General features: G+C 46.3%; 1 protein-coding gene across 9 annotated transcripts in view; it reads right to left on the bottom strand.

The window, feature by feature from the left end:
• SLC5A11 (solute carrier family 5 member 11) overlaps positions 1–9,737 on the bottom strand; it is a 37,360-nt gene extending 27,623 nt beyond the window's left edge. For 7 of the 9 annotated variants that reach the window (XM_047087547.1, XM_047087553.1, XM_047087546.1 and 4 more), the window contains exons 1-4: positions 9,603–9,737; positions 6,325–6,396; positions 4,285–4,389; positions 3,063–3,122 (exon numbers count right to left, since the gene is read on the bottom strand). In XM_047087547.1, coding sequence (XP_046943503.1) covers positions 3,063–3,122; positions 4,285–4,389; positions 6,325–6,396; positions 9,603–9,737 — 372 coding nt within the window. Of the gene's footprint in view, positions 1–3,062; positions 3,123–4,284; positions 4,390–6,324; positions 6,397–9,602 lie in introns of those variants that run through there. The other 2 variants (XM_047087548.1, XM_047087550.1) reach the window with 2 other exon arrangements.
• Between the last annotated feature and the right edge of the window lie 3,452 nt (positions 9,738–13,189).

The raw sequence follows: 13,189 nt of genomic DNA on the forward strand, positions 1-13,189 counted from the left end.
GAAATTTCCAGCAAGAAGGGAAAGCATTGTAATGGTCACATCACAAGGCGAGGATGGGGAACCGATGGGACCTGGCATGCAGCTGACATTTGGCTCAATAAATGCATCTTCAATCAATGAATGAATGAATGGATCACACATACAACTGGTCTGTAAGTTTCCTGATGGGTGGCGTTAGCATTATCCCATTCTCAAACAACGGTGGACAAAAATCAGTATTACATGGATAATTGACTTAAACGTGAAAAGTTCTAAAAGGCAATATAGGAAAATATCTTTATGACCTTGGAGTAGGAAAATATTTTTTAAACAGAACATGAAAGACAGGAAAAAGTGATAAATGTGACTACATTGCAGTTGAGAACTGCGTATCAAAAACATCATTAAGAGACTGGAAAGGCAAACCACAGAGTAGAAAAAGATACATATATACATTTGCAACACATAAAACCACCCCAAGGGCTTGTTTCCAGAATATATAAAGAACCTCTACAAATCAATAAGAAGCTCTATAACCTAATAATAATTTTATTTATTTATTTTAATGTTTATTTATTTTTGACAGAGAGAGACAGAGCAAGAGTGGAGGAGGGACAGAGAGAGAGGAGACCCAGAATCTGAAACAGGCTCCAGGCTCTGAGCTGACAGCTCAGAGCCCGATGCGGGGCTCGAACTCACAGACCGTGAGATCATGACCTGAGCCAAAGTCGGACGCTCAACCGACTGAGCCACCCAGGCGCCCCTCACCTAATAATGATTTTAAAAAAGGTTGGCAAAAGCCCCAGACAAGTGACTTCCCCAAAGAGGAAATCCAAAGGGCCAAAAAAATAATAGAATTGTCAGTCGAAAGCGCATTGAGATTAGCAAGAATTTTAAAGTTGGAAAATACCAAGTGTTGGCAAGGATGTGAAGCAATGGAGCCAAGGGAATTTGCAGACACTGCTGTTGGGACTCTAAGCTGATAGAAATACTCTGGGGGATATTGGGGGAGTATGTAGCAAAGCCAGACAAACATACCCAATAGCCCAGACACTCATAGGTAGACACTCTCCATAAACACCTGTTTACGTGCCTCAGGACACTTGTGTAAATGCTCACGGGAGCATTAGCCATCACAGCCTACCACTGGGAACAACCTAAATGCCCACGAACAAAAGAATGGACAAACACATGGACACACGGGCTGTAGTCATACTACAGAACACTACACAGCAAAAAAAAAAAAAAAAAAAAAATTAACACATCAACTAATGAATGAATATGTTACCCTGATCCCATATACGTTTTTTCAAAAGTAAATTAAACCAACTGTCTAATTATGCATAATGAAACCTGCAAAGAAAAGCAAAGGAGTTAACTAGATGAACTTCAAGGAGAAAGGAAGGCATGGTCACATGCTAAAGGCACACGGGGGAGGTTAGGTTTTATGTCTTGATCTGGGTGTTTATTTTACGATAGTTTATTAAGCTGTGCATTTGTGTTTTATCACGTTTTCAATGTATTTATTTCCCAATAAAAATGGAGTGGGTTGGGGCGCCTGGGTGGCTCAGTCAGTTAAGCGGCCGACTTCAGCTCAGGTCATGATCTCACGGTTTGTGAGTTCGAGCCCCGCGTCGGGCTTAGTGCTGACAGCTCAGAGCCTGGAGCCTGTTTCAGAATCTGTGTCTCCCTCTCTCTCTGACCCTCCCCCGTTCATGCTGTCTCTCTCTGTCTCAAAAATAAATAAACGTTAAAAAAAATTTTTTTTTAAAATGGAGTGGGTAGATTTTTTCTTTTAAGTTTCTTTAAATATTTTTCTAAGTTTATTTATTTATTTTAAGAGAGAGTGAGAGAGCAGGGGAAGGCAGAGAGAATCCGAAGCAGGCTCCACACGGTCAGCACAGAGCCTGATGCAAGGGTTGAACTCACAAACTGTGAGATCATGACCTGAGCCAGTATCAAGAGTTGGACGCTTAACCAACTGAGCCACCCAGGCGCCCCTACTTTGTGTAGTTTTTAATTGCCATAATCAAAAGTTAAAATCAGTTCTTGCCTTATGAATGGTCCTGAGTATGATCTTGCCCCATGTGGTAGAACCTTTGGAGCAGAATTAAATCTAGACAGTATGAGTGACATAAAGCTGTCAGATCAGAAACAATTTTTTAAACTACTTTTTCAAAATAGTCTAAAGCAGGGGTGCCTGGTGGTTCAGTCAGTTAAACGTCCGATTCTTTTTTGCTTTTAATTTTAATGTTTAATCTTTGAGAGAGAGAGAGCGAGAGAGAAAGCAAGAGCAGGGGAGGGGCAGAGAGAGGAGACACAGAATCCGAAGCAGGCTCCAGGCTCCGAGCTGTCAGCACAGAGCCCGACGCGGGGCTCAAACAACCTGAGCCAAAGTTGGACACTTAACCGACTAAGCCACCCAGGCGCCCCATAAATGTCCGACTCTTGATTTCAGCTGTCATGATCTCACATTTGGTGAGTTCGGGCTCTGTATTGGGCTCTACATGGACAGCATGACAGCATGAAGTCTGCTTGGGATTCTCTCTCTCCCTGCTCATGCTCTCTCTCCCTCTCTCAAAATAAATAAACTTAAAAACATATACACATATGTATGTATGTATGTGTATATAATAGGTAGATATAGATATAGATAGATAGATAGATAGATAGATATTTTAAGTCTAAAGCAGCATTGTTATTTGGGAACAAACATTTTGACCCTTCGCATCTGCCAGAAAGAACTCAGTTTTTACAGCTCTGTGTGCAAAGGAAGAAAAGCAGTAATATGTTACCGCCTACACACGTCAAAGACACCACGAGCCTCACACCGGTGTGTTCGCATTGAAAACAGATGCTTCTGGGCTCCCGTCTCCTCCAGCCCGTGTGCATCTTCATCATCGGTCACCAGGTGGGAGCTGCCAAGGGCGGGGCTCCCCTGGTCTCACCTGTGCGGTCCCTCGCCATGCGGGGACCGACCTCCTGGGGACTAAGGGAGGTCGTCAGGGGGGAAGGAGGGAACGCAGGGGTGACCCTCCCAAAGGGTTTCTAAGCCCACGGCACCCCGACTCCCCCACACTCACCTGACCAGCGATGTAGATGGGCAGGAAGATCCAGGCCAACATCAGCACGGAGAACAAGCCCTGCCCGGGGAAAAGAGAGTCAGGACTTGGCTCCCGCCAACCTCAAGGCGCTCATCTGGATCTCCCTCTGCCCCTGGAGGTAGCCAGGCCTGGCTCCACCTCTGGTTCAGTCTGCGTACCTCACCCTCCCCGGACCATCATATTTCCACGTTTAAGTGGCAGAAGGGGACGAAGGAGGGAAGAGTGGAAATAGAAGCTTTTCCGTGACTCCTCATCCGGTGTCACCCTAAACCTCACGTCCTCCCCCTTCCTCCAGGCGTATCCCCTCCCTTGTTGAGCCAGGTTGGGCTTTGTAAGGGATCCCACCATACGGTAACGCGTGTCGTGTAGGCCGCAGGGTAGAATGAGCACTTTAAAAATATTAGTCACAGGGCGCCTGGGTGGCTCAGTAGGTTAAGTGTCCAACTCTTGCTTTCGGCTCAGGTCAGAGTTCACGAGTTCAAGACCTGCACTGGGTTCTACACCGATGGTGCAGAGTCTGCTTGGGATTCTCTCTCTCTTTCTCTGCCCCTCCCCTGCTCACATTCTCTCTCTCTCTCTCTCTCTCTCTCTCAAAATAAATAAACTGGCTGGCTCAGTCAGTGGAGCATATGACTCTTGATCTAGGAGTTGTAAGGTCACGCCCCCTGTTGGGCATAGAGCTTATCTATAAATAAAATAAATAAATAAGTAAATTGTTTGTTTCAAAGAAAGTTAGTCACTATGAAGATGAAAACCACCACTAACAGTGCAAGCCCTCCTCCTCAGTGAAAATCAGATCCTTCACGAGCCCTGCTCCATAGGACAGTGCGTCCTCGCTCTTGGGCATCCGGGCAAGATAGGTCAAAGCACCACACCACCTGCTTTTGTGATACACAAAAAAACCCTCTGGTCCCGGGACACCTTCTGGCTTCTGCATCCGCAGGGAAGGGATTCGGAGCCCTCTTCTCCCACACAGTGGTTTATTAGGGTCCTGACCTTACCGGCCAGCACCGAGCACACCCACGCAAGCCAGAAGCCTGCGGGTCAAACTAGTTTTAGCCGGCGAGGGGTACCCTTGATGCTTCCTGCTTGTCTCCTGAAGTACTTCTCCATTTTTACAAGTACAGGGCATTCACACTGTCCCCCAGGGTCACCTACTGGGCAAAGGGTGAGCTGTAGACACCCGCGGTAAGATACTTACATTCAACTCATAAGCAGTTACGGAAAGGCCCGCAGCAGCACCCGACCCTGCCAGGCCTACAAAATGCCCACTTCCAACATTGCTGGCAAACAAGGACGCACCCACCTGTAGGGAGACAGACAAGTCAGATCCTGGAGCCAAGGTCTACAGTATCTTCTCCCCACCCCCAGTTCTTCCCGTGCTCCAAAGGGACCAAGACAGAAGGAGAAATAGAGAAGGCAGGGCCATCCCTAGCCTATCTGGCATCTTCCTTTTTTTCAAATTAGAAAGACTCGTCTTCCCCAAAACTCTCTTACTTCCATCTATCAGTTATTGGCACAGTAAGTATGCATCTTTATGATGCCTAAAATGTGAATCATACCCCATAGGGTAGTGCAGTGCACAACACGAACAACTGTATGCATCGTCCCTGGGGGAAAGGATGACAGGTATTGTGGAAGGTGCTTCATGAGGAGAATCAGGAAGCCTTTGTTATATATCCCAGTTCTGTTTCTACCTTGGCAAAGTAAATAGTTCTCCTTCTGGTAGAACATTAAGTGGCCAAGCCTATACTCAATGGCCCCAATCCCTGGTCTCAACAGATTGAACCAGACACCCCCAGTTACTTGGCCCAAAGTAGGTAAATTACATTTTCTCTCCTAAGAATCTGGAACTGGGACACCATCTCCGTTACCAAATCCTAGATAGTTTCTCTCACTGAGGCCTAATAGTCTCTTGATTAAACATAGAGCTTGGTCGGCGATGAAAGACTGATAAAGGCACCAAACTGTGACTTTTTCTTTTATGCAGTCAGGAGGAGTGACGTAGAATAGAAAAGGGATGAGGTTCACACTATGCGATCTGACGTTATTTAATGCTATGTCAGTGTGCAGCTGGAAAATCTTAGAGCGACTGTTCCTCACACTTTGGGAAACACTCGAATACAAGCTCCTTGAGGGTGAAGACCGGCTTACTGATGTGTTGGACAGAGTGCCAGACATCCTCCTCGGTGAATATATATTTTTAGGGAATTGGTTGAACATATAACGCAAAGCATGTCGTTGGTACCTTTTGAGAAAGTATGGTCATTGTCTCCACACATTTCACTGATCAGGGGCTCAGATACCACTTGTCTCTCTGCACCTTAAACCCTACATCTTTTGGACTCAGTGCAAATGGGAGCGGTCCTTCCTCTTCTTAGTTCAAAGATTCCACTCTTATTTCAGGAGATTCTAAGTAAACTATTATCCCTGACCATCCATGACGTAGGCAGGCCCATAGACACCTGGGTGCGTGTGTGTGCGCGTGTGTATGTGTGTGTGCACGTGCATGCTGTATTTGGCAATGCCCTGAGGTCCACTCGAAAAGAAAACACCAATTGGACTGCTGTGTTTGTTATTTCTGTTTTCAACATCCATTCCGCCTTGTCCCAGTAACGGTTTCTAGCCCCTTCCCATCTCATCCCATATGCTTGAGGACAGGTTCCAAGCTCCACCCCTCCACCCCCCCGCCCCAGCTCAGGCATTGAGTGTGTGACCCAGGCTTGAGCCAATTAGCACATCAAACTACCCTGGTCACAGTGACTGGCACGGAGGTGGGCATGGGACACAGTCAGAGAGGAGATATTTTCCATGCTCTTCCATGCACTGGGACTTGAGAGGATGAGAAGTCTAGAGCAAAGTCTGCTATCCTGTTGCCATGAAGTTGACCCTGTTTGGGGAAGAGCGCTCACCCAGAAGAAGAGAAATTGATACAGAGGAAAGCAAGGGAGGAAGGGAGGAAGGGAGGAAGGAAGGAAAGAAGGGAGAGAGGGAGGGAAAGAGGGAGGGAGGAAGGAAAGGTTAAAGAGAGGAAGAGAGGGAGGGATGGAAACCAGGTCCTAATGATATCACTTGAGCCCGTGCACTCAACCATACCTGAAACCAGCCTAACTGAGTTGGAGCTAAGCCTTCTCTAGACTGTGACTTCACACAACGTGCAACCCGGGTCCTGAGAGACCAAAGGCTAGACAGACCATCAGCATGTGAAGAAGTGACTTCAATTGAACCAGAGACCACTTACTGGCCACCACACCATGTCCCCTCCAGCTAGGAAGTAGCCTTTCACTGTGTCTCTTTTGGTCTTCACTGTGGACTGAAACAAAGAAGAAGGGTGGGTAACAGTCAGAGGCATCCCGAAGGGCCAAAGCCATGGAAAACCAACTGGGAGTCCAGCAGGCCAGATCTGACAGCAAATACAGGGTGCTTTGGACCCACGGTTTTTAAGATTTTAATTTGAATGCTTTAGAGGAGACAAATTCTTCAGGTCAATACAACCCCTGCTTATGGCTCCCTTACATGTCTGAGTTTTCAACCCATGTTCATCGCTAGGATAGCTCATAAGGGGCACCATTTATTGAGTGTTAGTGCTACATAGTGTCACAGGAGCACAGCCATCAGACGCCCCTAAGCATCTCTGCGCTTTATCTCATGTTAATCCTTACAAACTCCTATGAAGTTGGTATCATGAGGCCCATCTAACAGACGAAGAAAATGAGACTCAGAAGTAAAGTCACTCTAGTGCCATTGTTTCCTGAGAGCGGAAGTGCTGGGAATTCAGGTCCAGGTCAGCCTTGGGAGCCCATGTCCTTAGCCGGCCAACAAAACCGTCTTTAGAAGGAGTGAGCTTCTAAGCATCGAAGGTGTTCGAATAGACACATTTCGGCCGCTAAGTGGCTTGTCTGATCTTGGCAAGAAGTTGCACGTCTCTGAGCCTGGGTGCGAACGCTGGTGAGGGGATTCTTACTGGATAGGACATGGCAGGAAATGGTATCTTTTCATCCCTGCAAATGACCTTGCTATAGAAAACAGAACCTGAGGCTCATTCCGGCTCATTCCTGACACAGGAAGTATTTTTTTTTAAATAAAGAACTCCCGGGGCACCTTGGTGGCTCAGCAGGTTAAGTGTCCTCCAGCTCAGATCATGATCTCACGGTTCATGAGTTCGAGCCCCACACTGGGCTCTGTGCTGACAGCGTGGAGCCTGCTTGGGATTCTCTGTCTCTCTCTCTCTCTCTCTCAAAATAAATAAATAAACTTAATTTTTTTTTTTTAAATAAAGAACTCCGTGAAAGGGATTATCTAAATCCAGGGTTCCCAAACTAGTAATATATCAGAGACTCCTGGTCCTCTTGTGAAAATACCGATTCCCAGTGCCTCCAACCTCACCCTAACTTAACCCTGACCCCAAGGCTGTCTGACATGAAAACTCTTACTCTCAACAATGTCTCCTCCGTCTCACTATGTCCTGCTAAGAGCGGAGGGCAGGGGAGTGTGCAGAGAAAGGTCTTTGGAACGTCCAGCATTGCATCCCCTTGTTGACTTGGAGGAGGGAAAGCTAAGGGGTAGGAGTAGAAAAATGATGTATAAATAGTTGGAGCCAAGTGGGGACACCTTGGGGCTCAGCTTTCAAGTCTTTTGTACCAAATGGCCTAAAACCCAGATAGCAGTATCTTCTCTTCACCATCCTTATCCCAAAGTTACTAATGTTCTGAGCATGGAAGGAGTTCCTAGGGGCACCTGGCTGGCTCAGTCAGAGGAGGGGCATGCCATTCTTGATCTTGGGGTCACGAGTCTGAGCCCCATGCCAGGTGTGGAGATTACTTAAACAAATAAGAACTTTAAAAGAATAAAGAATTCCTAGAAATTGGTAAGTAAAAGAACAAGAACCTAATGAAAATGGGAAAAATATATGAAACCATGCATCACAGAAAGGAATGAAGTGGTCTTTAAACATATGTAAGGGTGTCCAGCCTCATTTATTATAAGATAAATGCAATTTTTTTAGAGAGAGGGAGCGTGAGTGGGGGAGAGGGGCAGAGGGAGAGAGAATCCCAAGCAGGCTCCGTGCTGTCAGCACAGAGCCCAACACAGGGCTTGAACTCTCAGACCGTAACATCATGACCTGTGCCAAAGTTCTATGCTCAACCCACGGAGCCACCCAGGCACCCCAATCCTGTGCAACTTTTAAAAAGACAAGGAAGCTTCTATGCACTGATATGAAAAGATATCCCAGAGATCATGATAGGTGAAAAACAGCAAGGTGAAAAAACAACAGTATAATAACCTACTTCCTATTTAAGAAAGAGGTAAATATACATGATAATATTTGCTCGGATTTCCATAAGGAAACTCAAATTAATGTACAAACAAGGTTACAACAGTGGTTACTTGTGAAGGGAAGGGTAGTAGTGAAATTTTCACTATGTTTTTTTTTAATATTTATTTATTTATTTATTATTTTTTTTTTTTAGTGTTTATTTATTTTGAGAGAGAGAGAGTGGGGGAAGGGCAGAGAGAAAGGGAGAGAGAGAATCCAAAGCAGGCTCCGGGCTATCAGTGCAGAATCTGACTCAGGGCTCGAACTCACAAACCTTGAGATCATGACTCCTGAGCCAAGATCAAAAGTTGGGACACTCAACCAACTGAGCCACCCAGACCCCCTCTAAGTTGCTTTTATTTGAACCTTGTGACTGTATTGCCTTAAAAAAAAAAAAAAAAAAAAAAAAAAAAAAAAAAAAAAAGCTGGGGCGCCTGGGTGGCTCAGTCGGCTAAGCGTCCGACTTCAGCTCAGGTCATGATCTCAACAGTTTGTGGGTTCAAGTCCCGTGTCGGGCTCTGTGCTGACGGCATGGAGCCTGGAGCCCACTGAGTTCTGTGTCTCTCCCTGTCTCTTTGTCCCTCCCCTGCCCTTGCTCACACTCTGTCTCTCTCTCTCTCTCAAAAATAAAAAACATTAAAAACATTGTTTTAAAAAGCTTGCTTTAGGGGCGCCTGGGTGGCGCAGTCGGTTAAGCGTCCGACTTCAGCCAGGTCACGATCTCGCGGTCCGTGAGTTCGAGCCCCGCGTCGGGCTCTGGGCTGATGGCTCGGAGCCTGGAGCCTGTTTCCGATTCTGTGTCTCCCTCTCTCTCTGCCCCTCCCCCGTTCATGCTCTGTCTCTCTCTGTCCCAAAAATAAATAAACGTTGAAAAAAAAATTTTTTAAAAAGCTTGCTTTAAAAAAGAAAAAAGAACATGGGCTTCAAAGTGAAGGAGATATGGATTCTAACCCAGCTGTGCTAACTTACTAATATACAAGGAGTTTCCATTTTTGAGCCTCAGTGTCCTTATCTATAAAATGGGTACAGCAGTAGCGTCTTCTTCATAGACATCTGTGCAAATTACATGACATAGCGTGAGATGAAAGTGCCTAAGACAGCACCTGACCCATGGTCAACTCTGTATTTTTACAAGTTTAAAGTTCTAATTACTTTACGACCTTGGGCGAGTTTCTTCCTCTGCCTCTGCTGGCCTGGCTTACCCAAAGTCCAACAGCCAGGACGAAGAGGAAGTACAGAACCAACACCGCGATGTCACCTGGCTCCAGGCTCCTCTGGGGAAAAGCCTCCAGGGGATCGGACTCCGTGGGCTGAGGACTGCCGGAGCTGCTCTCCATGGTCCTGAGCAAACTTTCAATCCTGCGGGAAGTGCAAAAGCGGGTCAGATGCCAGCACCAGAGCTACTTCCTCACCCTCTGCGTGGCTACCTCCTTGGAGCAAGCGAAAGGACACCTGTGGAGAGATGTGTAGTGGGGACAGATCTCCCAGGAAGGCAGATCCACCCACCCAACCATCCATCCATCCATCCATTCACTCATTCATTCAGCAAACGAATGATTTGAAGTCACATCAAATCAACAGCTAATTTTTAGCAACTCAGCCACTCACTCGGCAAAATATTAAGAACAAACTGAATAGTACAGATGGTTTCATCATCCCATCCCACTTCAGGAGCACATGACCAAGAGTGAGAGTAAAACAAGACACTGGAGTTATTTCCCATTTCTGAGGAACCTCAGAGGTGGGCAAGAGTCGAGCCAACATCTTGTCTGAGGGTCAGCAGGACACTAGTCTTGTTCCAGTGTCGGCCAGGCCCGTAAAACTGAATATATTTTGTAATATATATAGCACCTCCTACATCATTCTAAGTGTTTACAAACCTGTAAAGTGGGCACTATTGTTTTCATCCCCATTTTACAGATGGCAAAATTGAGACTCAGGGAACTTGTCTAAGATTAATATGGCTCCAGTGGCAGAGACAGGACTTGAAGGCAAATAATCTTGCTCCAGAATCCATGCCTTGAACCACTGTGTCCTCGGCTGTTTCTCAGTATACTGTACTTCTGTGGGCAATTTAAGGGATTCCTACGGGGAACAGAATGTCCCCCTCAAGGATGGGCACCTTCTAATCCTCAGAACCTGTGAATATGTTAAGTTACATGGCCAAAAGACAATTGAGTTTACAAACAGAATTAAGGTTGCCAGTCAGCTCTCCTTAAAATTGGGAGATTTTCCCTGAAGTGTCTGAGTGAGATAATTGCAACCACAAAGGTCTTTAAAAGTGAAGAGAGAATCCGAAAAGAGAACCAGCATGAGAAGGATTTGGACCAATGTTGCTGGCTTTGAAGATGGAGTAAAAGGGCCCGCAAACCAAGGAAAGCAGGCAGCTTCTAGAAGCTGGGAACAGAAATGAACGCATTCTACCCTAGAGCATCCGAAAGGAATTCAGCCATGCTGTCACCTTAATGTTAGCCCAGGGAGACCCATTTAGAACTTGTGACTTCCAGAACTGTAAGATAATAACCCTGCATCGTTTCAAGCCACTACCTTCTGGTGATTTTTTGCAGCAATAATTGGAAACTAATAAAACTCCTAAGGGTGATTTTCAACCATAAGCGATTTGGGCATGGACTTATTCCCAGGGTGTGACTCCACTCTGGAGGTCTGGGAGTGAAAAGACTCATGATGCCCCCCACGATCTACACACTGCCCCCCATCTACACACTGAGGTGTGAATAAGCATGTCACGTTTAAGGAATCACCAGATTCTTGCCTGAGTATTAGGTAAGATTAGGAAGAGAGGACTGGGCAGTGGGGGTGATCAGATATGAAGGTGACTATCTCAGCCCTTTGATGTCATTAAAGGATTTTTATAGGGTCAGCGATTCCCAACTTCTCAGACATCAAATATAGCAAATATTTTTATAGCAAATATTTTTATAAAGATTTTTAAATCAATTTATTTATTTTGAGAGAGAGAGCAGGAGCAAGGGAGGAGTGGAGAGGGAGCAGGGAAGAGGGAATCAAAGCAGGCCCCACGATGTCTCCGTGCTGACGCGGGGGTCAAACTCACAAACCCAGAGATCATGGCCTGAGCCGAAACCAAAACTCAGACGCTTAACCGACTGAGTCACCCAGGCGCCCTCGCACATCACTTTTTAAAAAGTCAATACAATGCTTTAAGTCCAAAAGAAATAAAAGAAAGCCATTTGTGATAAACTGATGAATGCTTCAACATATCTCCGATCTGCCGACTCCACGGGAGACCCCCAGAACAGTCAGATACTTGCACCCACTACGCTAAGTTTTGAACTTAAGGGAAATGAGAAAGTCGGAAGCCATTTTAGTGCCAAACCTCAGAATCAAAAGTGAATCCGCAGAGGAACAGCACCAGCGTCAACAGTGTGGGGGTTGGGGTGCTGACCCTCCTGTGCAGCCGAAAATCCACATGCGGTTTTTGACTCCCCCAAAATGTAACTACAAATAGCCTACTGTGATTTTAAATGTTATGGAAAAGTCCAAGCAATACCGTGCTTTTAAGACAGAGCACTGAAAAATATTTGAGACAATGCTGTGAAGATAAAAGCAGGCACATTCTTTGCTTTAAAAAATTTGGGGCGCCTGGGGGGCTCAGTTGATTAAGCGTCCGACTTCGGCTCAGGTCACGATCTTGCAGTTCGTGAGTTCGAGCCCCTCATTGGGCTCTGGGCTGACAGCTCAGAGCCTGGAGTCTGCTTCAGATTCTGTGTCTCTGGCTCTCTCTGCTCCTCCCCCGCTTGTGTTCTGTCTCTCTCTCTCTCAAAAATAAATAAACATCAATCAACAAATAAACAAATATCAAAAAAATTTTGAATTAAAAACAAACCACTTGGTGTTTCATATACACTGGAGCTCTAGTCTATAAGCATGTTGTTCACCCACATGCAAGTCTGGAACATCTCGAAAGTTCATGCTGTGTGGGGCAGTTCTGTGCATTTCGGGGAGTCTAGCATCTCTGGTCTCCACGCACTGAAGGCCAGTGGTACCCCCAAATGACTGTCATAAGCAAAGATGCTCCCATACTTTTTCAAAGCATCTCCTGTTGGGCAGCCATGCCCCCACGGCACACCTGTGCTCTGGGATAAGGGACAAGGGAGTTGTAGGATCCAATGGGGGTGAGGGTAGGTTGACTAGAAGCAGGAAGGTGACCGTGTAATGCCACAGACTTTAGATGAAATCTAGAGGGGCGTGCAAGAGGATGTGAGAAATAACTCGGGGTTAAAATCAACAGTGCATGGGGCGCGTGGGTGGCTCAGTTGGTTAAGCGGCCGACTTCACCTCAGGTCATGATCTCGTGGTCCGTGAGTTCGAGCCCCGCGTCGGGCTCTGTGCTGACAGCTCAGAGCCTGGAGCCTGTTTCGGATTCTGTGTCTCCCTCTCTGTCTGCCCCTCCCCTGCTCACACTCTGTCTCTCCTTCAAAAATAAACATTCCAAAAATTTTTTTTAAAAATCAATAGGGCTTGGTGATGAATCGACAGGGTAAGGATTGGGGAGTAATTTCCCGCAGACAGAACAGCCCGATTACCTGGGCAGGCTGTTCCTTGTTCCTAGAGTACGTTTCCTCATCCTCAATAACTCTTTGTTATGGGGTGGGGGAGGCCGTCCTGTGCAACATGGGATGTTTAACAACCTCTCTGGTAGCTACCCACAGGATGCCAGGAGCATCTTCTCCCAACTGTAAGAGCCACGGAAGTCCCCTGGGTGGAGAACAGGACCTTAGAGCCCTATAAGAGGGGACTGGATGTTCAC

This window comes from Lynx rufus, unplaced genomic scaffold, assembly GCF_022079265.1.
Source record: "Lynx rufus isolate CCGP_SWC_20201006 ecotype Redwood Valley unplaced genomic scaffold, mLynRuf1.p SCAF_23, whole genome shotgun sequence".
NCBI classification, from domain to species: Eukaryota; Metazoa; Chordata; class Mammalia; order Carnivora; family Felidae; genus Lynx; species Lynx rufus.